Genomic DNA, 27,389 nt, shown 5'->3' with positions numbered 1-27,389 from the left:
ATCAGATCAGGAAATTAATATTTGTCAGTTCTCCTATACGGAAATAGCGCCATTTTGATAGATGGTTCTGTGCCTTATGCTTCTTCCTATGGGGGTGTTGCCGTATGATTGTATTAAGCAAGTCATTTGAACGATAGTTGAAGATTATCAGATTATACGAAATCAAATAGTTAAGCAGCGATGGCATGCTGGTTGTCTGTAGTAATTAATTTGTCCTATTTATATTGTTGACATAAGTATCACTAACTTGACTGTATTATAAAGATTAACTGCAATATTCCACACGTTTCACAAAATGGCTAAAACGTTTGTATTTTTAACCAATTACGACATTTTTATGAATGGAGAAAAATGGAAATATCTAAGGTCATAGGCGACATACGGTAAATACGACAAATAAGCGTTTTAGCACGAAACCGCTAAACTGCGGGCGCGGCGCGTCCGCGAGACTCACCCAATCGTGGGACCGTGGGGTCAACACTCGACAACAACTTTGATATATTGGATTTTTCACGAACATTAATTTCTTAAAAAACACGCGGCGATAGTCTAGTTGGGTGTGGAACGGACTGCCGAGACGAATGTCCGCAGGTTCAAATCCCAAGGACACACACCTTTGACTTTTCAAAAAAATTATGTGTGAATTATCACTTACTTTAAAGGTGAAGGAAAACATCGTGAGAAAACCTGCATATCTGAAAAATTCTCTATAGGAATTTTCGAAGGTGTGTGAAGTCTACCGATCCGTACTGGGCCAGCGTGGTGGACTAAGGCCTAATCCCTCTCAGTAGTAGAAGAGGCCCGTGACCAACAGTGGGACAGTATATAATACAGGGCTGATATTATTATTATTAATTTCTTACGCCAGATATGGCGATAGACTCGTCCTCTCTCATATTTGGAGACTGAATACATATTATGACGATTGCATCTCTAATTTACTGCTAACGCGTCCTTTTCTTCTGACGAGTCATTATCAATAATCAAAATCATGATGGATATTACTTTTTATTACTAAGTATTTTAATTTAATTGACTACTAATATTTGCGTGTCAAAAATGATAGATTATGTGACACTATTGGTTTATAATATCTTTATGTAACCATAATTACTTAATAATATTTTTTTTCATTTCATTTAATATTAAACACCATATAGGTCAACTTGTCACTTGCCTGCCTATACGGTAAATAAAAAAAAATAGCTTTTGTTTCCGCCTTACACGTTCAATAGTTACATGAAGCAAAGCACATGTTCCTCACAGATTTTGTAGCATCCTTTCTTCTAAATTTATGTCCAATATATTTTCCAGAACTTAGCCATCAGAAACACACCAATTTTACAATAATGCACAGGTTTTCTTCTAAATTATCGGAATAGTTTGAACGCTTCTGTATTGCGTGTACGTATTCACATGACGTCGGGAGCTCGCTGCGCACTTTTCAAATCGATAGCTAATTATCGATATTGCCATTGGTCTAAGAAAAAAAGAAGGCAAAAGAACATTGATATAAAAGGCACGTTTTGTATTAAAATGAGTAATGTTGACAAATTGCCCTTTATTACCCTCATTTTTGGCATCAAACCTACTGTAAATGTGAGTTATTTGTATATTTATGTAACAATACTACCTCTATATTATATACTGCCCACTGCTGAGCCCTAAACTACTACTGAGAGGGTTAAGACCTTAGTCAACCACGCCGCATACTGCGAGTTGGCAGACTTCAAACAACTTCGAATACGAGTTAATGATCACGTCATGTGGCTTAATTTTGTTCTTCTCTAAGTCTTAAGCTTTATGAATACAGATGGAGTCTCCAATGACATTAATCAGGTAGGCTAAACGAGCTATACATTGCGCACCAATCTGTAATTGTGTTAGTTGACAAATTATATGACTTGTTTTTGTTATAAAGAGTAGATTAAGAAGAAAATCAGAAGCTGAGCTACTCTCTGTATATACAGTTTTTTTTATAATCTGCGTATTACCACCTGGCTTCAAAGGCTGTCTTATCTTTTTATTGCTACCAAACAGGAAAGTGAATCAAATGTTCAGTTAATCTCTTTACAAGGTAATTAAGATTGTTTGTATAGTTTGTGTATTACTTGGCTTCAAAGGTTGTCATATCTTTATTGTTTTAAGCAGTCGATCGTTAAAACTGACTTCAATAATTTCTACAAAATATTTGTTAAAGTACATGTTTGTATTTTCCGCTTGCAAGTCTGTTTAGGTTTTAAAACATCACTGTATTCAGAGAGGCGATCGGTCATCAAAATTGAATCAAATCCTTTCTACAAATGCATGAAAATATATGATATACCAATCCTATATTAGATATAAGAGTATATGGAAGATTAACAAACTCTCAATTCAGGTCATGATTACTTTGAAGAGTCTTGTTACTAATTATAAGTAGAGCGTCACGAAACTATGAAAGTTATTACAACGCACATAAACCAAGTAAATGTTCAGTTGTTAATTAGTGTAAAAGTGAATTTATATCTTCAAACAACGATATTCGGTAGAGAGATATATTAGAAGTTAGCATAAGTGGTCCTAGAAATGCAAATAAATATTTACCTACCTGCCTATTATGTATAATGTATAGTATAGTATACAGTTATTTAAAAACTGCTAAAAACAAATATTCGATAAGTGTATTTAAGTTTGAAAAGTTATATATTCAATATTTTATGTTTTTTGAACTGAAAATATTTGATGCCTAGTTCTAATTAATATAAATATAACTCAATCCTCATCTAATGCCATCCAAGTTCATCTTTTAATAACAAAACTACTCTCGTGTTGCTGGACTCATCGAAGCCCACATTCCCGAACCAATGATTAGATTTAATCAATTGTTATAACAGAACCTTCGACACACTCCAATGAAAGTCACCGCACACCATTCAAGCCGGCACGCCACACCTTTCTTTTTACGGCGGCCAGTATCGACTCACGCGACTCGCCGCGCGCACGCGCCATGCTCTCCTCCCCTGACAGTTGAGTGACAGTTCCCTGTGACAGTTTGACAGTGACAGCCATGACAGTGTCACGTGTGCTCGTCATCCTGGTGCTCCTGGTGGGTTGTCAGTGCCAGGATGATTTCCTATCGTCGCTCTTTTCCGGTAAGTAACTTTCTCCGAGATAGGTCGGGTTGGAGGGGAGTGTCCGATAACCTCATTTATAGTTCTGGACCATTCTGAGGTCTGTGCATCCTGTGATCTGATAAAGGTTCTTTTTGTGGAAAAAGGCCGTTAGACGCATAAATTCACGGCGGAAAACAACTTGCCGCGTCTCGGAAAACAGTTATGTTTGCACATACGTTGTTTTTAAGTTATTTATTTTTTTGCTATTTATTCGTAAATGGGTGCGCTGTATTGATTTTACAATACGTGTGTCTAAAGTATTTTATTTATGACAAGCGTATAAATAAAAATACCAGAGACCTTTTAACGACAACATTGCGAACAGCTAGTAATGTTCTCACACATATTTTTTTATGACCGGTACTGTTAATGTATACTGTCTCACGATTGTAAATCATAGAAGAGTATACTATACTATATACGTTAAATATGCTATAAAAAATGCAACCTTAAAGAACATTACCAAAGGATTAAATTTGCAAAATTTGAATTTATTTTGCAATACTACTTTATTATGATTCAATGCTTTCACTGTCAAAATTCACTACTTTTATCATTTGGTTCGCTTGTATACTGTAATCATTAACTTTACAATACTTGTTGGCGAATTTATAGATATTTTAATAAAATATTTAGTTCTTTTACTAAAGAGCTTTTCGTACAAATAGTAGAAACAATTTCTTCAGTTTTAAAATTACGAATGTAACGGATTTTCATATAAAAATACTTCATAAATACTAACTTAAATATAATTTCCTATTAACTACCCCATCTTTTTTGCCGTTGGTACATTAAGAGTCCACCTTATCATGTATTGTAGTCTTTACCTTAAACTGATTTTGAAAAGAGCAACACCAGGGTTTCTTGCCCGTTCTTCCTTGGTGGTAGAGTTAATATTGACGGAATCTAAATAATGTATAACATTTTACGGATTCAAATAAATCATTTCATTTCATTTCATTACCAGTTCGCATGCTTTGTGAGGAACAATACAACAGTGGAAACATTTGAATTTATAATAACCAACACTAAAATGAACATTACATGTTAGAAGCTTGTTTTTGTTCATGATTATCGTGTAAATGCTTCCTGGTATAATAATAATTCCAGTAATGTATTATATATTGTCCCACTGGTGAGGACGGGTCTTACGACTGAGAGGGTTTTTCACTTGAGTCTACTACACTGACCCAATGCGAGTTGGCATAAGTTCTTAAAGAGATCTTTTCAGGTATATAGGTGTAATTACGATGGTTTCCTTCACCATGTAACCAAGGAATAAATTACAATGAATACATATATAACTAGAAAATTCAGAGGTGTGTGCCCTTGGGATTTGAACCTGCGGACATTCGGTTCGGCAGTCCGTTCCACTCCCAACTAGGCTATTGCCGTTTATGCTACCTATCAGTTAGTATAATATAACAGAAAAATACACAAGTCGCACTGTTACTATGCATCGTATTAGCAATTACTACATGTCCTCTCTACATAAGCTGATAACTGTAACTATAAGACGATCTCAAAGGTTATCTTCGAATTGAATTCTAAATAAAACAAATCAAAACTCGCCTGTAAACATATTACATACAATCATCCCTTATTGTTCCAAAGGCTACGCTAGTGCACCCACTTTTCGATACTATGTATATATTTGCTGGTGGTAGAACATATTTTATATCCGCCCGGATAGCGACCGCCATACACAAGGTATTAAAACCCACCATAGTGGTTCACGTAAGTGCATCGCCTTCCAGGATCAGCAGTGTAGATCCGGTTCCAACAGGCCGGCATATGTTGACTGTCGACGGTTAATCATCTCTCGTTAGTTGACATTCTATTGGACAACACTTCACTTACCACCAGGTGCAGTGGAATCTTTGCCATGCCCATAAAAACCATACTGAGCGGATACATCCTATTTTTTTAATTACATAGAAAGAAAGAAAGAAAGAAAAATACATTTATTGGCCACAGATTGGTCGGTAAACATAAATTAGTAAATAAAACTTAATATTAAAAATTATATAAAGAGGAAAAAAAACAAAATGAAAATACAGTTTGGAGGAATTTTATATATGGATGGTATATGTCCCACCACAACAGTGCCAATAGGATCTGGATCAGTATAAGCCAAACAGTCATCCAGACCATAGAGTAACGTCACTCATATAAAAAAATCATCTATAAAGCTATCCAAAATATGACCCTACGGATCCAGTTTTAGCTGCACAAAGCAACCCACATTCTACTTTGGCGCCACTAATTATAGACTTCGGTTGTACTCGATACAAACATTGTTATTGTAAGCACGTGCATCACCTTCTTAGTCTTTGAGAGCAGTGCACTTTACTAATGAGTTAGAAACCTCAGGCCAGGAGTTAGTCATCACATACAGTACTATACCCTGAATACTACAATAAACAACCCTAAAAAAATTAATGTATTGTCAGTTCACTGTGTTTTCCATTATACGAAGATCATCTCGTCATTTTATAAATTACTAGCTTTTGCCCGCCGTACATGAAAAAAAAATCTGGTATAAAAGTACTGCTTCATATTTGTCCGGGATAAAAAGTATAGCAATCAGATTCAATGTACCTTCCTATTAGTGAAAGAATTTTCTAAATCGGTCCAGTAGTTCCAGACATTAGCTTATAAACAAACAATCTCACAAACATTACCTTTTTATTTTATTAATACAGATATTTACTGCTGCACAGAAACCTATCTATTAAAAAGGGGCAGACTTTATAAACTCCTGAAATTTCCATGTAGGTCCAATTCTCATTAATGCAAGTTTCCTCACGATATCTTTCTCAATACTTCGATAAACAAAGAAACGTAACCTTGAACAATAAGGAAGCTATCTCATGAAATAGAGAACAAATAAAAAAATCTGTTTATCTCATATTTATTTCTTTTTTATTTTATTCCATTTTGAATTTAATTTTATGCCTGTTCAGGGTTAAATTCCTTCTCGTGGATTCATTTCTTACCATTTTAACGGTGATGGACGTGCCATAAGTGCAACTTTGTTCGCCTACGTGATAAATAAATTATTTTATTTATTTATTCGCTCTATAAGTATCCGTGCTGGTGTATGTAACAAAGAAAACAATTAAAGGAGTTTATCTCCTGATTACATCGCACTGAGTAGTAAATCCGTGCCTGTATATGTTGCTAATCATAATTGATTCACACACGTTACTCCGCTATTGGTGGCAGGTTGCGTGGTATATGGTGTATAACGGTGAACGTTCCGTTAAGTGTGCGGGCAGCGCGGTGCGCGTGAGTCGGGCTGGCGTTATCAATAACGTAAACAAGTGGGACGATAATGTTGGGTATTGGTGGTAAATTATTTGGATTTTGGATACTGTAAGCTTTAGGGCTTTGTAATAAAACTGAATATTATACTTGATTACACACGCTTAGGGATTTTGTCTCTGAAAGGATAGGCAGAGGCGCAACTAGTGCACTCACTTTCCGCCATGTGTTTCGTCCCATGATAGAATAAGGGGTGAACCTATCACCATATCGAGCACAATTTCTAGACTACGGATACTGAGTCGAAAAACCTAACATTGCCCGACCCGAGCACTGAACCCGAGCTCTCAGCACTGCAGTCGTAACATAATACAACTACGCTACCGAGGCAGTAATTTCAAAAATGTCTTACATTTCTACCACAAAATTATAAAAGTATACTTTTGAAAATATTTTCTAGTTTAATTGCGATTTTGAACCAGTTCATTGTAATAAAGCAATTCGTTCTAGTTATTTAATAAATTCAACGTCCGTACAAAAGACATCAACGCGTTCACTTCAGTGGTTCAAACATTATTTTCACTCATTATTTGAAATGTTTCCTCTTTTTATGTAAATAGAGAATAAGTAAAATATGTTACTCACTTATTATGATGAATAACAGACTGCATGGTTGTGGGTACCATCTCAAATATTTCAATTACATGGATATAACTTCCATTCACCGTAAAGGAAAAATCTACGAGGAAATTTGCTTACCTGAGGGTTATATGAATATAATATATAAGTTTAGAATATATATAAGTTTACTTATCATTGCAGAAGCGTCTATACAACCAGATTCCTACCGGCTTCCCTTTTAGGTTTATTTACGTTCGTCTTAGTTTTTGTTTTCTGATAAATTGGCCGCGATATGTTGACTCAAGCAATTTTTTTGCCTCGGGTTACCTTTTGAAAATTTCACAATACGCCTTACTTTTATTAAGTTAACGGAGAGGAGAGATCTAATCTCTTCTGGATGGCTATGCTCAGTAGTAGCACATTATATAATAATACTTTTGTTTATTTTAATGTGTAAGCTATAATATTATGAAGATCTTGTCACTTGTATGATGATTGTATGATTTCATTATATGACTTACACCAGAGGAAGTAGTTTTAACCACTAATTACGAAGCATTCGCATACAATATATTTCCTGAAAATACTCGAAAGAGATTTTCTCGACCGATAAACACTGTTGTGTTAATGTTAAATAATTATGATTACTATTACTATGTAAAAGTTGCAATTATTCATGTTACTATATTTGTTTATACATTTTATATTAATTTATTTGTTGAAAGATTATATTAAGTATAATTTTACAAATCGTCGAGACTCAAGTGACGTATTATCTTGTTTGTCGATATTATGTATAATTAGTCACATTGCCAAGCCAACTACGTATCAGATATTAAACTATCAACTCTTTAATAGTTTTAGTTATTTGATATTTTTATTATTGTTGTCATTAGTATTTTTAAAATTGACATTGAGATTATATTGTTAGAAGTGCTTTGGCCAAGTGCTGTAAACTTTCATTACATTTATACATTTAAGCCACAGAGTAATTCAGTAGCAAAAGGTGAAACTTTCAGAAAGGGAACACAACATATAGGTACTAATATGCATAAATGTTGTCTGCAAATCATTCTAATGATCATTAGATTCTACATAAATACCACATGAATGGAAGCCGCCAGGAATCGTCTTATATGGAGTCTTCGCCACTGCAGAGAATGCCAAACAGTCAAACGAAATAATAATCAATATCGTATCGTATCGTATTGTATCAGCCTATAATGTCCCAATGTTGGGCAAAGGCCTCCCCAAGATCCTTCCATGAATCACGATCCTGCGCCATAGTGAACCAGTTATTTTTAAATGAATCAAGTTCGTCCCGCCATCTCTTCTTTGGTCTGCCGCAACGCCTACGAGCATTGTATAAACCAATAATCAATAAACATGTGAAAATAACAAACTTTTTTTTTTCATAGTCCGCCAAATAAATCAAGCTCACAAAAAGATCCACTCTATAAGGAAAATCAACATTTTAAAACGCATTAAATATTCAGATATTTTGTGGCCGTTATTATACCGCAAAATTTATGTATAAACGGTTCTAATATATCAATTTGTTGTTTGATTTTAATTCTGAAACCGGCGCGAACCTGTTGGCACCTGTGTCTTGAAACCGCGCCATATTAATTGCAATCGATCAACACGACGTCGCGGGTAGTGCAGACAGGTGGGCGTTCTGCAAAATGTCTAGGAGGTTATTTTTCAAAAGTTTAGATGGTTAATAAATAAATTAGAATTGAACTGACATTAGAATCAGTTCATTTTAAATTATTTTAAGTTGTAATTTTCTTGCAAATTAAAAAAAAAACAAATTGCCAATTTGACTTTGATATAAAATACTTTGTAGGAAAAAAATTATATAAACATTTTATAAAAACCAAGAGAACCACATGTTATATTAGCATTGTTATTTTTTCAGGTCAAATTGAAACATAGATATTATCCCTTATCAATAAACACGATAACAATTTCTTACATCAATTCATTTAAGAGTCACAAAGCACGCAAGATAATCACAATATTTACAACTCCTTAATGAATCCAGCCTTTTCTCAAAACACCTGACCGCACGCCGGTCAGCCGGCGACGACTCGTCTATATGACTTTCTCTTACAACCCCCCCTCACCCCTCCACATCCGCAGCCGCTCCATTACGCGCTGTTCTTATTGTACATTAAATAATCGGGTATAATCTTAACTTTTTGCTAAATAAAAGAATTGTGTTGATGTAATCCGAGCCTTTCTCTTTCAGGAGTTCGCCATTGATATGCGTTATATTTATTTAGAGGTTTTTATTCGCATTAGTGTAGCATTCTTACACGAATCTCGCGTGATAAGTGACACAGTGAAGAATTGTTGGTAGAAGTGATGTGACACAATTAAAAATAAAAGGAGTAAATTGAAACAGTAGCGCGATTTCCGAGATCTTGATAATATATAAAAATGAATCCCTATTTCCCTTGGTCATAGGGAAATTCTGCCATCACGCGTGAACGGCTGGACCGATTTCACTATTTTTTGTTGTTGTGTGTTTGTTATTGTCAGGAGAAGGTTCTAATGAAAGAAAAAAATCAAAAAATTGTGCGGATAATTAGAAAATATAAGAAACTTAACGACACTATTAACTTTAAATAACTGTGAGCGATGGACAGAATGCGCGCAGCAAATTCATAGTTAAGACGGGACAACGTCTGTCGGGTCAGCTAGTACATTATATATGTTTTTTCTACAGAGGATATAAGTTCTCCTATGTTTCTTTATATAGAACTCTTTTTGAAATAAAACGTTTGAGTATTAAGTGTTTAAACTACTGATTCTTGCATAAAATTGTTGGAACGAATTGCTCTTTACTATTTTGTTTGTAAATTCGTTTAGAAATGTTGGCAATAAACATATTCTTAAATATTTAGGCCTACAAGTTGTGTGCCAGGTTTTAGCGTGTCACTTGGCACGCAGCACATGTTAGCTGTTTTAGGATTCTGTACACTCGGATTGATCCATTCGACTCTATTATTTCCTCTACGCCTCTCTTCATATGTATAATATTCATATAGATTCATGTTATTGACCTCAACAGTTTGATTCAATACCACTATTATAAAGCTGACGAGTTTGTTTGTTTCTCAAGATAACGAGTAAAGTTCAATCGATGTACAAATTTATTTGTCGATGGTAGGACATATTTCGCATCCACCCAGATAGCGACCACCGTATACAAGGTATTAAAGCCCACCATAGTTGGTGACGCATGTTTCGCGTTCCGGGATCACCCTGTGCATGTCCGGTTCAATCAGGTCGACATAACTGTGTGTAATCATCTCTCGTCAGTAGACACTCTGTCTGGAGCTCTAAACTTACTATACGGTGCGGCGGCGTCACTTTGACTTGCCCTTGTAATCAAAGTTATACAGGGTGTTTTAAATTACGTAAACAAATTAATCTACATATTCGTCTTTACCTCTGTTAATATTGTGCCGAAAATTTTGTTCGAATCTTGTTTTTTTTTATTTTACGTTTCGAATAACTTATTGTAAAGTTTTATTTTCAAGATAAGTATGGGGTTTTATTAAGCAATGCAATGACCAAAATGACCCTGTATATGAGTAGTTCTACTATTTACACATTTGCCACCAGGAGAGCGTCTTGCTCTCATCTATTAAAAACTATTCATTTTTAGACTCTATGAGTAGTTAATAAATTCCCACCAAATACAAGAAAGTGAAAAGGAAAAGGAACCGTAAATTAAAATACTTTTTCAAATAACAATACAATTAAGTATAATTGCTGTCAGTTTACTAAGAAACAAACCGTTCCGTGACTTGACATCGCGTGCTCAAACATTACCGAATTGACTTATTATTTTGATACGCATATAAATTATTCAATATATACATTTTGGTAACATGAAATCTCGTGGAGCTGTGTGTGAAGGATATAAATAATATGTGAATAAAGCTTTGGATGTTGCGCACAGAAGCGTGTGAGATTTTGCATAATTAAAGTTCATATAGAGGAGGGCAGTAAGTCGACTCGTCGTTTAAAAAAAAAAGAAAAAAAATTGAATGTCGACTAGTCTAGTAAGGGTGCTGTTGGATGAGTTGATGTTGATTTATTTAATTCGTTTTTCTGGAAAGTATTAATTTTCTCGTCGTATTGAATTGACAATAGTTTAAGGAGCATTAAATAAGCTCTTTGGATTTATAACAGACTTCGTAATCGTGAAAATTTCGTTTATAAAACTAGATTAAAACTTCTGAATTTTCAATCGGATTAAAGTAAACATCCATTTTTATAGTTCCTGTTTAAGAAGAAATTCAAGGTATATTCACTGCCAGTCTCAAAAGAAAGGTGATAAGATTGGAAGATCAATATCTGAGCCTCCGGATATTATCAGTAAAATATTTTACATATAAAGCAAAAGTAAAAATTGAACATGTCACCCAACGATTCCAAGAAATCATTTAATAGTGAAAGCGCTATTATGAAACGCGTTGAGACACTGTAAGTCATCACAATCTTCCTTACTCACGAGGCTCTGAAGATGACGGATATCACAAGTGACTCAACGGTAGAATTTAACTATATTATTGTATAAGCGTCTCTTCATATTATTTGAGTAAATCTTAATCGTAAAATATAATAAAGGGCGACCATTTGATCAATAAATACAAATGTGAAGCTCCTAAATAAATGGGAAACAAAATAGCACATTCAGTATGTCTTATACGTGTAGGACAATATTGTATTTTCTAAAACATTCGAAAACAGGCCCGTAGACATACTAACAGTATCAACGAATATTCACAATACCAAAGGAATAAATACATTAAAAAAATATATCATAATAATATTTACTAGAACATTCTGAAACAGGCCTGTAGTGATACTAACAATATCAATGAATATCCACAATGCCGAAGGAAGAAATCCATAAAAAATATATATCAGAAGTTCGGTAGATAGGCTATCTTTTGTGCAAGAAATAATCAAATTAGCTGAAGGGTCTGATCTAATTCTAAACGACTAAAATCACCTGGGAAGCATACTAAGCGAAATAAGGTGTTGCTTATTCAATGTGGTATAAAGTGGTTTGGGAGTTGAAGGGAGCTGTTGCGAAATACGTGACGTCATCTTGGCTTGGCTAGAAAATTAGGATGAACTGCCAATGTTCTTTGGCAAGTGAACAAGAAGCCTTCATCATTTTAAATGAACCAATATAAGCCATTAAATGTCTAGTAAAGTAGTTTTATCGCTAACTTGAGAGGTCGCAATGCGTGTTGTTTAGAAAAAAAATACCTTTTCGTATACTTTAGTTGCAGCTTTTCTTACCGCATTTTTTTGCCATAATTGGTTACATTATTATCCGAAAAGTCTGCCATTCGAAGTCCACTCGGAATTAAATAATTGATTACCTCCTCGTATATTTTAATTGCAGCTTTGCCTACTGCATCTTTTTGCCAAAATTGGTTGCATTATTATGCAAAAATTCTGCCATTCCAAATCTTCTAAAATTGATTGATTTCGATAATCGGTGGAAACAATTTTTAAAACTCATTTGGTAAACCCCTTTTTATGTAAACACATATCAAATTGTAGGCTAAGTTATGTCTTACGAAAACAATCAGAGCCGAGAGCGAAATCAACTTATATTTCGCGTGCAAAAAATTACCTAAACACCTATCGATAACAGGTAATAACTAACAATTTACATGAAATGAGTCGCGTCCACTTTCGAGCGGGCATTGACCCGATGAGAAAGTCGCGCGGCTGTCCCTGACCGACGCGGGTTGTCATTGTTTCTGAGGTCGTAGTCAATGAAATTCGGACTCTATATAATAGTAATCATAAAGTCTGTGTTCCTGAAAGGGATAGGGGTGTAAAGTATCCCGAAATTATTTGGGTGGCTATAATATTCATAGTCAATGAAGTTCAAACTGATGATGATGTTTTCCTAGCCTGTAGAACCTGGACAGGCATATTTAACTAACACTAAGACTGGGTACCCTTTAGTCGTGCTTCTGCTGTTTGATTCGCTCTTACGTGACTTATATAGCCATATTTTGATTTCTGATATACAGGTAATGCTCTACGGTTTTATTTTGCGACTTGAAGTAACACTTATATTGGACAGATCACGTGTTTTAAAAAAAATATTAAAAGTAGTTTGTAACTATCTAAATTCCCTGTAAAAGTTTCAAACTCACCGCGGTATAAATTAACGGTAAAACATAAACATATTATGATTTCCTTCCTCAGCAAATAAGAGTTAGAGATTTATTAAAACAGTTGCAACATTTTCTTCCTTACATCAACTGAATCTATCAGTGTTACAACCGTAAACAACATAAAGGATCTACTAATATGTATAGATGCGGTCTGCAAATCGTATAACATTAGATTTTACATAAGTTACAAAAGGGAAGCCGGCAGGCATCGGGCTATATGGACCTTTATCCACTGGTCTATAGGGATATTTAAACTGTGATTCAAATAAAAGATTTAAAACTTAATATATTGAAGAATTTTGTAACAATTGCCATGTCTATACCTTGATAAAGATTCTTCAACAATGCAGGTGCGCGGACACCAGTCGCGTGCTCGTCCTACTATTCCGTTTGCTGCCCAAATTCGACCGCATTGGATCACACGATCGACTCCGATAACAATAAACTAGTTTTTTTAAACGTTAATATTAATGTTCGGATGTAAAAGACTTCTTATTACATTTAGAATATGTGTATTCGTATTTAGAAGTGAGTCTTTAGTAACAGGATACGTTAATTTCAAATGGTCTTTCTATTCTTTAGAATTAGAAAAGCCAAATAATTAATGTTTACATATTTGAAAGCCAAAAATAAGTTATCGTAATTGGATCGACAGCAAAATTATTCGAATCATAACTAAGATATATGATATTTTTAAAGGTCTGGTTATAAGTACTCTGAACGGGCGGGATTGCATGAGGATATCGATAAAGGTGGAGGAAGCGATGTGTGCGAGAACGAGCAAAGTAGCAATCATTGATCTCTGTCTACCCCTATGGGATAAAGATACTATGAATGTATATAAAAGTAAGATTTGACTTCGTAGTTAGGGATTAGAATCATGTATCGGAATCGGTCGGTGGGTCTCGTCCTTAGCCAGTTCGGGCGCTGAGTGCGGGGCGCGGTGTCGGCCGCCGTTTCGGGCTCACGCACGCATGGACTTTCGTTTTCGGCGCGGCGCGATTTCACCGACACTCGCCACTACTCGCATTAGGTCATCGGGTAACGGTTGTACGCTTGTACTGCATGCAGGCCACGTCATGAGCGAAAGCGATTGGAATTTTACTAGTCATGTTTTTTAAAATTTTGTGTCCAGTTTTCATGGCTTGGGTAAGTTCGGAGTGTTACGTCTGCAAAAATATGTGTAACAAAATATTAATGGAAAACTTGAAAAAAAAATTTATAAGAAAAAAAATTTCCGCTCAGTCCTTAAAGTCAACTCACTAATTCGATTGCTGAATAGTAACCGTCTAATGACCGCAAGAAACAGTTCTTCTAGATTTCTTATGTTACAGCGAATGTTAGACATTAAAATAAAAAATAGACAATCACATGAATCTCTAGAAGAACTTTGAAATAAAACTATTAAACGGATTTTATCGCGGTTAATTATATTATTATCTTCAAATTGCAATCAATTTGAAATCTGTCTTTTAATATCACACGCCATCTCTCACAACTTACGCTCAAATCTGTTTTCCTTTCATTTGTCTCAGACTAATTCTGTGTCAGTGGTGTGAGGTCGCCTGAGGGGCCGTGCGGGAGCGGGAGGGGCACCGGAGGGCCGCGCGCTAACGGCACTCCGAGTTTTAGACCAGGGAGGAATGCCGTCGCACCACTTCGGGATGTTGAATAACAGTGTTGTTCATTATAATCCTAATGAGTTTGAATAATTTTGTATTAGAGCGGACTCTTTATAAGGATGATTTTGTACAAGGTTTTTAATTTTTGTGGTGTTCCATTCATGTTGCATTGGATAATTTGAGTTAGGTATATTGTACGTAATGCAAATCATTCTGCTTAATCTATGTTCCGTGGATAAGACTAGACTAGGGTTAAATTAGCTATTTTGAGTACCAAATTTGTCGTAATGCAAATCCATGTCTTCTTGTTATTATGTTAGGTGGATGCTGAGAGAGTTGTCCACTCGTATAGGAATTTAAAGAAATATTTATGGTACTCATTTATTTTGTTAGCATTAGAGCATCTAAACAATAATTACGAACTAATTGTCTTTTTTCTATGTCATGCACTGTAGTTAAACCCTAAACTCATTTTGAAAAGAGCAACTTGACTACTACACTATAGAGTTTCTTGCCCGTTCTTCTCTGGCGAGAACTGCTTTTCGAAGTGATGGTGACTGCCTCGGTGGCGTAGTTGTACTGCATGCGCGGTACTGCTGCGATCTATGGTCTTGGGTGCGATACCGGGTCGGGCAAAATGATGTTTGGGCTTTTCTGCTTAATATCAGCCCGGAGTCTGGAATTTGTGCCCAACATGGCGATAGGCTCGCGCTGTCACATTATGGGACAGAACACACTTGGTTGCGTTATAGCATACTCTTTCGGTGATAAATGCGTGATGTGTGCTAGAGTTTATATTGATGGATTCTAAATTATGAATTTTTCGGAATTGTATTTTGATTATTAAAAAGGCAAAATGAACCATGGCTTAACTATGGTATTCGACAATTCCATTAAATAACAGTATTTCGCAAGATTCGTGTACAAGGTACCTAACTCCACGCCGCGTCGCTCGTCTAGCGAACAAAATGAATGTCGAATGTAAATAAGCCGATACATTCCTACGCGCTCGTGTGAGGAAGTACTTTCTTTCCGATATTTTACTACAAATAGTTTGTGACTGTCATTGTTATGCTGCGTACGTATGCGAGAAGGTAGAAAAGATTTTGATTTGTTAGCGTTGTCTTCATTATTTATTGTATATTTAGCTATAATAACAGTAATTAGAATCATTATATTCTCAAACATACGTTAAAAAGGTGTTTGACAATATTGATTGAATGTCGTCGCATGATGCAGTCTCTTATTAATTAGTCAGTATTATTTTGCTGGCGGTAGGATATATTTTATATCCGCCCGGATAGCGACCATCGTACACAAGGTGTTAAAACCCGTCATAGTAGCCTACGTAAGCGTGTCGCGTTTCGGGATCAACCTGTGTATATCCTGTGCCAACAGGCCGGCATATTTGAGTCGACTGCCGAGAAGTAATGACCTCTTGTCAATCGACTTACTACACTGTCATCAACTTAGAACATTCATTTATGAAACTCATCGCTCTTAAATATCATTTGTTTTTATAAAATCCATTAAGTGTATACTTGGCAATGATGTCCTTCAACCTAGAACAATAATGCTCGCTATGCTATTTTAGGACAAAAAAATGTAGATAACCTTATTTAGACGAAATATATTATTAATTTTACGAATTAATGATTACGGTTTAATCCGATTTTAGGCTGAAAGGCCTTTGTCCCTTAATATTCCAGTGATTCATTGAGACTTTCTTCAATTCATAGCTTAAATGCTAATTTGTCTTACGTAGACATTATTGATATATCATCTTAAACCTTATATATTTTTTTTTTAGAATATTATATAAAGTAGTATCCATCCTTGTTTCTATCCAAGCATCCTTGTTTAATTCAACCTCATCTAAAATTATAAAAGTTTTAATTAACTTTGACGCTAATTATAATGTTTCTTGTTTCAGTCATTTTATAAGTAGGTACTTGAATGAAATAAAATAATAATTTTCAACAATTTTTCCCACATCTTGTTAGCCCTTGCAAGTCATTAGATTAACATAATTTGATAACTTTTTGGCTACAGAATGGTTTTGTCTCGTTGCTTTTGGCGTCGTAGCCAAAATAATATTACTCTGTGCCAAATTTGTATTTATCGAATATGGAATGGCGCCATCATTCTGCTGAAGCGGTTTCAATTGACCGGTGTACACAAATTTAAAATATATTCCGTAAATCTAACCAAAGTTAGGATATGGATACAAAAAAAAATAATTTGTATTAAACGATTACATGTCAGCTTTTGGGAGACAATGTGGCCAGATTTTATAATAAACCAAATATAATGAGTATACTTTTAAATAAGGACATAGAATTAGTGATAGCCTAATTTGAAGTTGAATGGACTGCCATGACGAATTTCCGCAGGTTCAAAACCTAAGAGCACACACTTCTGACTTTTAAACTTATGTGTATTATTTGTGAATTATTGCTTGCTTTAACTGTAAAGGAAAACATTGTGAGGAAACCTGTAAACCTGAGAAGTTCTTTATAAGAATTTCGAAGGTATATAAGTCTGTTAACCCGCACTACGCCAGTAAGAGTGTGTTAATTAATCGTTCTCGCTTCAGGTCTGCTGGACAGCATGTCGGACCAGGTGGTGACGAAGGAGTGTCCCGGGGTGTGCGTGCATCCACTCACATCCTTCGTGTGCACCAACGTCATAGCCGAGGGGAAATGCCCCACTGAGATGGTGTGCTGTGGTATGTACACATACTTTGTTGTTTGTATAGCAGTGGCGGAGGGTGAAATCTTTTAAAAGGTAACCCGAGGCAAAAAAAAAATGTTTTAGATCGTATCTATCGCGGCCAATTTAACTATAAAACTAAGCCAACTTAAATAAAGCTAAATGGGAAGCTGGTGGGAATCTGGTTGTATAGACGCTTCGCCACTGTTGTATAGAAAGATGTAGACTTGACTTGTTTTTTCGGCAAAGGAAACTCACCCTTATAGTAAGGTTTAATATAATATCGACGGTAGAAAAGCTAATCGACTTAAGCGACATTTTTTTCGAAATATTTTAATCAGATTAAAAAAACAGAAAAAAGTGCTGATTTCAAATATGTATAACTTAGTGCCGCAATAAAATGCCGCTTATGTCAGTAAGCCTTTTAACCGTTGTTATCTTTGGAGAAGTAAGGACGGTGTATTCCAAACTTAAATTAATGTTTCCCTGAACGGCCGCTAAAATGATGCTGGTTTGTATTAGATTGGAGTATAGTTTTTTGATACGGGCACGGAGAGTGACCACACTGCACCTGATGCTAAACGGAGTGGCGTCCAAATAGAATGTCAACTGACGAGAGATGATTACCCCGTCAGTTAATACAATTACCTATGCCGGCCTGTTTGAACCGCATATTAACTCTGTAAGTCAAAATATAGATATCTGGTTATCGCTATACAGGGTTATGTCGACATTGCGTTACCAACATCGATATATGTGTACTGTTACTAAATGAAACCACATACTTATCTTTTGGAAAATAAAATTTTACTGTTACTTAAACCATAGATATAAATTAAAATATTCGCGCTAAAGAACGAAATGACCTAAAAATCTAAAAAGTAAAACTGGGATTTTTATAGAAATATTCATTATTCATGACTTTCGGTACAATGTTAGCAGAGGTAAAGATGAGTAAGTGGTTTAATTTATTAACTCGCTGTAAACATGACTTTGTATAGTCGGGAACAACAGTATACTAATGTATTACGTACAGTATGTGGTACAATATACTATTTATTACCAGACCACAGCCTAGAGCATAGTTAAAAATGGAACGAAAATAATATTGTGAATTAAGTAACACGGTTTTCAATTTGAAAACAAGGCAGTGGGCTATTTAAGTCCGGAACAAATTGCTCAAATGACACATGCGCATTACGGACACGCCTTTTCGATGTTTCTTTTTTAAATAAGCCGTTTAAAAACTGAGACGGATGCTGCTAAACTTGATTGCTGAGAAAAATCTTTAGACGGTACTAAATATTTTTATGTATGGATTTAGGCCGCTAAGTATGGACGAGAAGAGCATGTAGCTCGTTTGATGTATCTAGTATCTACTATGCTTAGTGTTTGTGAGTTATTGCCTACAATAAAACCGTATCTATTTGTTAAAATATTATAGTGTTACATGTGATTTCTTATTACAATATTTATAAAAGGTCATAGAAAAGATATGTCAATAACAATTACTGGTGGTAGGTCTCTCATATGTGAGAGTCCGCCTGGGTAGTTACCACTGCAATATCTATTTCTGCTGCCAAGCAGCAGTGTGTAGTCACTGTTGTGTTCCGAATTAAACGAAATTTTAGCTAGTGTAAATACTAAACATAATAAGACTTAACATTTCATATCTCAGGATGGCGAGCGCAGTGGAATGCCAAACAATACTTTGTAATTCAAAGTGTTGAATGGTATTTCTACTGTTTATGGGCGGTCGTATCTCTTATCCTCAGGCGAATGTCAAGCGCGTCTCGTCATTCAAAGCAATAAGAAAAAAAACTTACTTATGTTCTGTTCCAAAAGAACTTGCATAAAAATACAAGATTATATTCAGTATTATTTAATTTCCAGGCAACGACACACTCCCCACCACTGAGGAGCCGACCACCACGGACTCGTACGAGGAGGAGGACGAGGAGCCCACCACAAATACCCTCGACTACCCATATCACAAAAACAGTGGTAATTATTAGGTATACCCTTGTAAATATTAGGATAATGTTACCGATTTTGGTTTAATGTGACAGGCAGTTGGTAGAGCGTTTATATGAAATGTGTGAATTTGAATGATGCTTCTCATATAAGTAGGAATCAAAACAAAACAGCGAATTCAACACAGCGTTATATGAGGCTGAATGAAGTTTTGAAGTCTATTAAGGATTAGGGAAGGAAATTTAGACCTAAAATTTTGTGAGATTTAAGAGAGTACACGAAAAGAAATGCATTAATAATACTTTGGCTTCATTTCACTTTTATGGCGTTGCATTACTTTTATTATGTATTAGATGAATAATAATATGTTGCCGCATATTAACTATATGAAAATAAGCATAAATATAGTACCTACCGTATTCGTTGCCAATTTTAACTAAATTATATTTCAACTCCTACGGACATGTTATTAACTATTGCAACTTAAATTAAGAGTGCTAGGCATACCGAGCTTCAAAAACCCCTACAATGTACCTCTCGCCCGTTCTAGGAATTGTTTCCAGGCCCTCCCAACTCACTTCCATACGTAGCCACTAATCCAGAAATACCTCAAACCTTAAGGTATTAAAATAATTTTAATAAATTGTATGAACACTATACCATTCCAGGGTACAAGAACTGCACCGGCGTGTGCGTGAAGCCGCAACACGCTCAGTATTGTCAGGCGTATCTGACCAGCTCCAACCTGTGCCCCGGCGACATGCGCTGCTGCGTCACCGAGGAGGGGTACGGGAACAGACGCCCGCCCGACCTGGTCGTGCCGAACGAGCTCAAGAATGCTACCAAGAGCCCCAGTCATAGTAATAAGGTATACAGGCTCATTTTGAGAGAATGTTGATTCTAAGTCTGAATGAAAATTAAAAATTATAGTTTCATTCACATTTTTTTAACATAACTAATAAAACTAAGTATGAAAATGCTACATATAAATAAAATGGATATGTGTGTATGTATTTCGAAATACAAGTTTTTGTCTAAGCTCCTGTAGGCGTAATAAATCCTAGGTTAGTTGTTACGAAAATCTAAATGCAGTTGTTAAAAATTTTCTGTTTTGTCCATTTGTCTAAATCGGTTGTACCACTATTTAAACTATTTTTGGTGGCAGTTTAAAAAAAAAAACTTCCACATTTTTTTTTACTTAAAAGGTTCTTTTTATACGTGCATGGCAATGTGACCCCACTACACCTGATGGTAAGTGGAGTGAGGTCCAATAGAATAACTAATAAAGCGATTAACGAGAGTTGATTACCCCTCGACAGTCGACACAATTATGCCGGCCTGTTGGAACCAGATATACACAGGCTGATCCCGGAACGCGACACACTTACGTGGGCTACACTACGGGTTTTAACACCTTGAGTACAGTGGTCGCTATCCAGGCGGATATAAAGTATATCCTACCACCAAAATGACGCGAACCGAACTATGAATCAAACCTACTGTGTTTAAGACATAGCAGGTAGGTTAGCTAGGTTAGGGCTCATGTCCTCGCCGGTGAGGATCGCGACGCGTTATCCTTCTATTTCTCCCTACCTGCCAGCCCGAGCTGGTTACTTCAGTTTGTACCTTGTTTTCATTATAAATGTTATCCCTAATTTAAAATGTCCATAGTTATATAAGTAATTTTAATAGTTGTTTAGAAATAATAATAATTATTCTTATGCTTTGTTTTGACGTATCATAAGTGCAACTTTGTTCGCCTACGTGATAAATAAAGTATTTTATTTTATTTTTATTTTTATACGCCCATTTATGCTAATTTAATATATTTCCAGCAACACAAACATAAGTGCAAGGGCCACTGCGCCAGCCAGTACATGTGGCTGATGTGCTCGTCCGTGGACCACGACGCGTACTGCCCCAAGGGCAAGACGTGCTGCAACGACACCCAGTTCACCACCGCACGGCCCACCACGCCGCGACCCACCACGCAACGACCTACCACTTATGTAAGTGCTATAGGTGTCCAAGTATTCAGTAAGCCTTCCTGACATGGTGGGTTTGGTTTCAGTTATAGTTGCCGACTAGATGTCAATATTTTGTTCCATGTTATAACTCACAAATAACAGTACAGTAAGAGTGATTAAAGTAATAACAACTACAGTAAGAGCAATTCAATTTTGGGTGTTTTCGTTTTCTATAGGAATCATTTGTAAAAATACTTTATTTATAGTGGAAAAAATGTAGAAGTAACTTAATAGTTGATCACGAGTCTGATAGATTTTGTTCAGTTACAAAAAATGTCGACGAATTATTGTAGAGAGCGAATACTACAGTACTCATGCTATTAGTTAAGTATATAATAACTTAGTCGAAAACAACACGGTTTTACTCACGTTAAAAAGTAGTCGGAATCGCCGACCAGTTTCGACCTATTAAGTAGGTCATCCTCAGGGGCGAGTGCTAAGAGGACGTCGCGGAGGCCTCTGGATCACTGACTTGCTTACTTACTTTACTTTTTAACGTGAGTAAAACCGTGTTGTTTTCGACTAATTTAATGTCTCGCGTGTTTTAATAATATTATATAAAACTAGTTGTGCGATCATCAATAATTGAATTGTGTGTTGCACAGGCGCCGCTGCCGCGGTGTCCAGGGCGGTGCGTGATGCCCACTTTCGCGGTGTTCACCTGCTCGGCGCCTATCCTGGAGCGCACGCAGTGCAACCGAGAGGGATACGTGTGTTGCGACGAATCCAGGTACAATACATTATAGTAGAAACTTGACAGTCTTGACGAAGTTGTTCATTGAAGTCCAATGCTGACCAGAGATAGCACCTGATCAGTTCGTAACATTAATTATTTATATCACATTTTATTTTATGTTTTGTCACTTCTTATTATGTTTTATCCCTTTTGTTTGTTATTCTAAATAATATTAGTTACAAATATTATTATTTTTGCCACTAAAATTAATTTATATTTGCCTTAAAATAGACGTTCTATACTTATTTAAGTAACATCTCGTAAAAAAAATCATTTGTTTTATTTTTATCCCTAGCATTAAATTAAATGTTTGGGCAGGGAGGTTACATTGAAAAAGTATTTAGCGTTGAATATCCTATTGATCTATTTTATGATATATTATGTAATTTGTGTTTAAAAATAGTAGAAAACAAAGCTACACTTGTTCTAGATATAACACATATTTATGTTTGTCCAGGATGCCCCCACCAGTAGTGCACCGCCCCCCTCCCACCACGACCACGACCACCACCACGACAACGACGACGCCCGCGCCGGTCGACCCTCGGCCGGACTGTCCCGGCTCGTGCATCGTCTCAATATTATCCTTTACTTGTTTCCGTAAGTAGTCGCCATTTGCTTCTTTTGTGTTTTTATTAGTTCGACAGAACTTAAGATATTGTACAATATGGAGAAAATAAAGTGGGTGATGTAGATGTCGGATACAGTAAGGAAGCTTATCTGATTCAACTGATCTTCCATAAGTAAATATCTAGCGAAATAATTTACGTTGAACGAAAAATTCATGAAGCAAAAAAACTTCTGTTTCTTGCTAAGTACAAATTGATTCCGTAAAGAAACCTTTTGGAAGGAACTATTAGTTTTAATTGAACTCCAACGTCTACGTCATAAACAAGTCAGATCTTAAACTTATCAGGTAACGCGGAGATGACAGACGTGTTCAAGTGCAAAAAGACCGGCACCCAGTGCTGCGCGCCCAAGTCCAAGGTGCAGGAGATCCTCGGGCGCGTGGAGCGCAACGACACGTACCCGCTCGCGCCGCACGCGCCGCCGCCGCACCAGCTGCCGCACCACGCGCACCCCGCGCACTACACGCACTACGCGCCCGCCGCCGCGCCCGCCACCGGCCCCGCGCACACCACGCCTCTATGTGAGTTTCTTTAAAGATTGTTAATCAGATTTGGACCTTCAGTCTTCAATTCAGAGGATAAGTTCAGCACGAGGTCTTACTGGTGGTAGTTCTCTCATATGTCAGAGTCCGTTTGTGTAGGTACCACCGCAAAGTCTTTTTTTCTCGCCAAGCAGCAGTACACACTGCTAGTCAGTCTAGTAACTAGTCACTGTTGTGTTCCAGTTTGAAGGACGTTATAGCCAGTGTAACTACTGGACATAATAAGATTTAAAATCTCATGTCTCAGGATGGCAAGCGCAGTGGAATATCACACAATACTTTTTAATTCAAGGTGTTGGATGGTGTTTGTAATGTTAATGACCGGTCGAATCTCTTACCATCAGGCGAATGGCAAGTTCGTCTAGTGAATTAAAGCAATAAAAAATAACAGATTTCCTATATAACACATGAATTTACTTTGTAGAAATAGTAATGAGGCGTGGCGTAAAGTTATGTGATGTAATTTAATTAACATCTTCAATTTTATTTAAACTGTATTATATCGTTCCAGCACCCTACGAGCCTAACTATGTGTCTACATTAAAATCAACTGAAAAACACAACAAATACGTGTGTGGTGTCAAAGGTAAGATAACAAAACTATAACTTGAAATTAAACATCAATCGAGTCATTTGTACGAATAGACCTTCTAATCGTGTAATCTGTAACTTCCGACCGTAATAAAAACTGTTCTTACACTATTATCTCCGCATTGTCTGTCTAATCATGTGGGATTGCCGTTTAAACGAACTATGAGAGTGAAGGAACAGAGAAGCACCTGTATTTCGCACACACTTGTGCACTATAACGTCTCCTGTATACCTGGTTGATTTCCGTTAAGATTGGACGTCGTGGCCGAAATTCAGTTAGGAAAGAAGCAATCAACCACCTCAGCAGTACTTGAAAGATGCTGATCAGCCATCAGTCTTTTAAGGGACTCGGTACAATGCTCGCTTGGATGATGCAATACTCCCGAATGTCGACATTGGGCCGTAAGACCGGTGAAACCAACATAACCGTTCCACTCACTCTCCAAGTGATGGTAGCGATAACGCGTTTTTTTCCCGCGAGAAAAAAAGCTGTACATTCTCCTTACTTATTCCTCAGGCACATCAGCACGTTCTGCGCGGCGCATGGGTCGCGTGATGGGCGGCGAGGACGGCGAGCGCGGCGAGTGGTGCTGGCAGGTGGCGCTCATCAACTCGCTCAACCAGTACCTGTGCGGCGCCGCGCTCATCGGCACGCAGTGGGTCCTCACCGCCGCGCACTGCGTCACCAAGTACGAACTCTACACTATTATGCAGATATCAACAGAACTTTATTCTAGTACTAGCTGACCCGACAGACGCTGTTCTCTCTTAGCTATGAATATTCGATACGAACTGCTTTTGGTTTCTACTCAAAAGCATTTTTGGAACTGCACATTGCAATTTGCTGAGCAGTTTTCTTAATTTGGTTTTTTTATAAGAACTTTCTACAAAGTAATAGAAAACTTATAAATATATAAATTAAATTTAAGTCGTTCTCAAGTTATGGAGTGACGAAGGGAAAAGATTCGTATACAGGTGTATAACTACACCAACAGATCAAAGTATGGCATAAACTGAACAAATTATACCAACGGCGGTTTGGGTTACTTGATAGTCTATGGTCGCCAAATGTTTTACTAATATTATTTACTCATGTTTTTGCTGAGTACTAAACACGGCTTGTCCTATCGACCTACTATAGTTTAGTTCTATCAGGAGTAAAACGTCCAGTCAACAATGCCCTAGTTTTAATGTCATATATAACCTGATCTTTTAGTTCAACAACTGCATCGCTTATTACATAGTCTAGTTAAAGAAAAATATGGTTTTTCATATTTCTAATGCATCCGATTTTATTTCTCTCCAGTATCGTGCGATCAGGCGACGCGATGTACGTGCGAGTAGGCGACCACGACCTCACCAGGAAATATGGCTCGCCGGGCGCACAGACTCTGCGAGTCGCCACCACCTACATACACCACAACCACAACAGCCAGACCCTGGACAATGATATAGCGTTACTCAAGCTTCATGGCAAGGCGGAGCTTAAGGAAGGTTGGTATCAGATGAATATGAGATTTTAATATATCCCATATCAGGCTTATTACTTTTCCCGTATTTCTTACACTTAGGATAATAGTATAAATGGTGTAAGTTATTAGGTATAGAAAAACATTTTATATAATATCAAGTAACGTTGCATTTTTATTCACTTTTTTACCAGTTACTCCTATTGTCTTATAATTTTAGACAAAGAATACTTACCTAACACAAATTTTTTAGTCTGTTTATGAACAAAGTTTGGTTTAAAAACCTTTTGCAAATTAATGTTGCGTTTTACTGTCTCATTTAATACATCTTGAATATTTTTGGTCCTTCAAGCCGGATTTTACTTTTCCAGGTGTTTGCCTGGTGTGTCTTCCCGCGCGAGGAGTCAGCCATGCAGCTGGTAAGAGGTGTACTGTCACCGGATACGGATACATGGGAGAAAGTAAGTACCTATTTTATATTTATTGTTTTAAAGTCAAACCAGGTCTGGTTTTGTATAAAATGTTGCCAAGCTATCATCAACTGTTATATAGAATTGTATTTATGTATGAGTACATTAGTTCAATATTATATTGGGTTTAAACAAATATACTGACAATTCTATGGTGTTTCAGTTTTTTTTCAAACCCTCATAAGACAAACTATTTCTTCCATTTCCAGCGGGCCCAATCCCCCTCCGAGTACGGGAGGCCGAGCTACCAATAGTAAGCGACGCGGAGTGCATCCGGAAAGTGAACACCGTCACCGACAAGATCTTCATCCTGCCCGCCAGCTCCTTCTGCGCCGGAGGAGAGGAGGGGAACGATGCTTGCCAGGTTTGATACTTTATTATGGTAGAATGTTAGAAATGAGCTGGTAATTTAACAGCATCCATAAACAGGTAGAAATAGTAAGAGTGTTGGTAGGCGAAGTTTAGAAGAGATGTTTTTTTTAATTTTCAGTAATCCCTAGTAGGCATGCGGTGGATGATTCAACTCAAAGATAATATATTTATTCAGCGCTATTTGTTTTGAGATAATTTTTGAGTTAAATATTTGGGGAAATTATACTTGTCACCAGATCCAGTGTAGTCTTTTTGATAAACCAAATAAACTTCGAAATTTTGTTTACATTTAAATATTTTTTTCTTTATAATATATTAAACATAATGTAAGATTAAATTGAGGGAAACGAGACACAGAATTCCTCCAAATAACTATAGAGTTACATGGTCGTTTTATTAAATTGAATTCCATATTCCAGGGTGATGGTGGAGGTCCACTAGTATGCCAGGACGACGGTTTCTACGAGCTGGCGGGGCTGGTGTCCTGGGGCTTCGGCTGCGGGCGGCGCGACGTGCCCGGGGTCTACGTCAAGGTGTCCTCCTTCATCGGATGGATCAACCAAATCATATCCGTCAATAACCAATAACAATAGCTCTAAAGGAGGATATTGGGTTGAGATATTTTTGTGGAAATAGATAAAAATGAAAAAATTTAATCAGTCGACAGCTAAATGCAAAAGATAATTTTGAAGCTGTTCGTCTTTATCTATCGAAACGGTTTGTGTGGTGTGACGTCACCGTTCACGATTCGTTCGAAATTCAAATTCCCCTAATTGAGTAATTTAAAAAATAGCCTCATAATTGTTGGGCATTTATTTGCACAAATCAATATCCCTATTTAGGTATAAAATATTGTCCTGAGTTATGTGAATTGACAGCCAAATTTAAAGGATTTTAAAATTTACTACACATATTATTTTGTGTAAATTTTGGAGTCAGGTTGACCTTGATAAGTTATTTCTAACCAGTTTATGG

At 36.5% G+C, this 27,389-nt stretch overlaps 1 protein-coding gene across 1 annotated transcript; it reads left to right on the top strand.

The window, feature by feature from the left end:
• Positions 1 to 3,014: 3,014 nt before the first annotated feature.
• Positions 3,015 to 27,093, top strand: LOC115444325 (protein masquerade). Its single transcript, XM_030170063.2, has 14 exons — positions 3,015 to 3,134; positions 17,489 to 17,620; positions 19,498 to 19,608; positions 20,247 to 20,446; positions 21,414 to 21,587; positions 22,211 to 22,335; positions 22,799 to 22,941; positions 23,258 to 23,491; positions 24,024 to 24,098; positions 24,621 to 24,792; positions 25,410 to 25,597; positions 25,944 to 26,033; positions 26,252 to 26,406; positions 26,834 to 27,093. Exons 1-14 carry the CDS (start codon positions 3,050 to 3,052, stop codon positions 26,999 to 27,001), a joined length of 2,052 nt encoding a protein of 683 aa, XP_030025923.1. The 5' UTR covers positions 3,015 to 3,049; the 3' UTR covers positions 27,002 to 27,093.
• The last annotated feature ends 296 nt before the right edge of the window (positions 27,094 to 27,389 follow it).

Source organism: Manduca sexta, chromosome 6 (genome assembly GCF_014839805.1).
Source record: "Manduca sexta isolate Smith_Timp_Sample1 chromosome 6, JHU_Msex_v1.0, whole genome shotgun sequence".
Classification (NCBI taxonomy): domain Eukaryota; kingdom Metazoa; phylum Arthropoda; class Insecta; order Lepidoptera; family Sphingidae; genus Manduca; species Manduca sexta.
This window is presented reverse-complemented; position numbering and strand designations above follow the sequence as displayed.